Source organism: Cicer arietinum, chromosome 2, assembly GCF_000331145.2.
Source record: "Cicer arietinum cultivar CDC Frontier isolate Library 1 chromosome 2, Cicar.CDCFrontier_v2.0, whole genome shotgun sequence".
NCBI lineage: Eukaryota > Viridiplantae > Streptophyta > Magnoliopsida > Fabales > Fabaceae > Cicer > Cicer arietinum.
The window spans coordinates 11,101,182-11,103,068 of NC_021161.2; the positions used below are offsets into that span (position 1 = coordinate 11,101,182).

Consider the following 1,887-nt stretch of genomic DNA (forward strand, 5'->3'; position numbering starts at 1 on the left):
AACTAAATAAAAATATTATAATTGTAAATACTAAAATCACATTTTAATTATTTTAAAATATCCTTTGATAATTTGTATTTTATTTCCATGAAACAAGTTCTCATTACACGGAAAATTTAGATAATGCAATTACTTTTTTAATATTGAGAAATTTGAACGATATTAACTACTTTTCTTTATAAAAAAAGTTGAAATAACTTTTTTTTTGTTTATATATGAACCAGAGGAAGTATTATATGGTTGATTTTAGAGCATTTTCAATGCATATAGGATGATATGAATCTTAAATATAATGAGTTTTTATGTTAAAGTATGTACCACTTGAAAGAACTAATTACAATAGAACATGATCTTGCAGTATTCTTAACGTTATTGTGTTTATCTCATGCAATTATCACTTTTTTGTTGGAAACGTTACTTTTCATCTTCGTTTTATTTGAGTGAAGTGTGCTTATCCATATATGGTAAGGTATGATCCGCCTATTTTGTGTTCTTAATTTTCTTGCATTGAAGAAGCTCTTATAACATAATACTGTTAATAAATAGTACACTTTTATTTTCACATATTTCCTTCCCCAGAAATAATTCTATTCAAGACACCGTGCTTTGACCAATATTCAAAAATAAAGTCTAAGTCTACATCCCACTAAACGAAAATCATTCATTGATTTTTATTTAACAAAAATATATTTATTCATATATTTTAATTTTAGTATAATAATTATTAGGGGCAAGGCAAAATATCATCGGCATCTTTGTTTTATAAATAAACAAATTAGCAGAAATTTCAATTCAAATTTCAACTATAGATAATCATAGAAGTAAAGACTTGGGTTTTTGTTAATGTTTCTGTTAGTGTATTTGCATATTCGTTACAAGATACATGAACTACTAAACAATCCTGCACAAATATTAATTAGTACGCAAAATAAGAGATGCAAAATTTCATTCATAATGGATAAATATCCATCCCAGTTTTTTAAGACATAACTACATTTCTTCTTCGCAATTGTGGTGAAAAATACTAACATAAGCAATTAGATGTGTACTCTGTAAATATCAAAATATCCGTTCTGGTGCGGGTTTTTCAGCTGGAAATTCAAGTAATTCTCGAATCCCTTCACAAACCTGCATTGAGACAATGGAAAGTTATCAAAACTCTGTAAAATTATTATTATTTGGACAGGAATAGATTAAAGTTTTTCTCAAATATCTTCAGGGAAAGATCAATTATGGGTCAGTTCCAAAATTTTCTCAAACATTACCGACATTTTCCTTGATATTTCTAGCAGTAGAACGAACCATAACCATGGGTATGCTTAGTGGGTTTGAAGGCTACATTGGTCCAGATGAAAAGCAAATAAAGTCATGTGGGTTAGATAATAGATTCTCATTAGAGGAAAGGCCGGGGAGAAACTTTCTCCATCCCAACAGGACTTCAAATGTAAACTTTCAGAAAAAAACTCGTTGTGTCGTCTGAAAGTACACTTCCAGACAAATTAAGCTGTCCGAAAGTACACTTCCAGAAATATGTGTGGGTTTTTAACAATTTGGGTGTGAAACTGTGAAAGTAGCGTGATTGCTCATCCATCCCCAAATGTTTGCTCATTTTTTTGCCTTTTTACCGGATCCTAGCTTTCGGTAGTGTAAAATAAACTACCAGATTCTAACTTCCGGTATTGTATTGGGGGGGCAGGTGGGCAAACACGAGGCTGATGAGCAACCATCGAAAGTAGCCCCCTACTGCTTCAAGCGTACTATAGCCCTGATCCATGTCAGCTAGGATCCACTGGAGTAGGCTTGGCCCATATTGATGGCTCTCTCAACTATCAAGTAGTATCTAATTTAATAAGCAACATCCATTATTATAAAAAGAGTAAGCAGCAG

At 31.4% G+C, this 1,887-nt stretch overlaps 1 protein-coding gene across 1 annotated transcript in view; it reads right to left on the reverse strand.

Annotated features, from left to right (window-relative positions):
- Nucleotides 1–931: 931 nt before the first annotated feature.
- The window catches only part of LOC101489151 (uncharacterized), a 6,534-nt gene continuing 5,578 nt past the window's right edge, over nucleotides 932–1,887 (reverse strand). Inside the window, exon 8 of the mRNA XM_004490063.4 lies at nucleotides 932–1,128. Coding sequence (XP_004490120.1) covers nucleotides 1,060–1,128 — 69 coding nt within the window. The 3' untranslated portion in view covers nucleotides 932–1,059. The remainder of the gene's footprint in view (nucleotides 1,129–1,887) is intronic.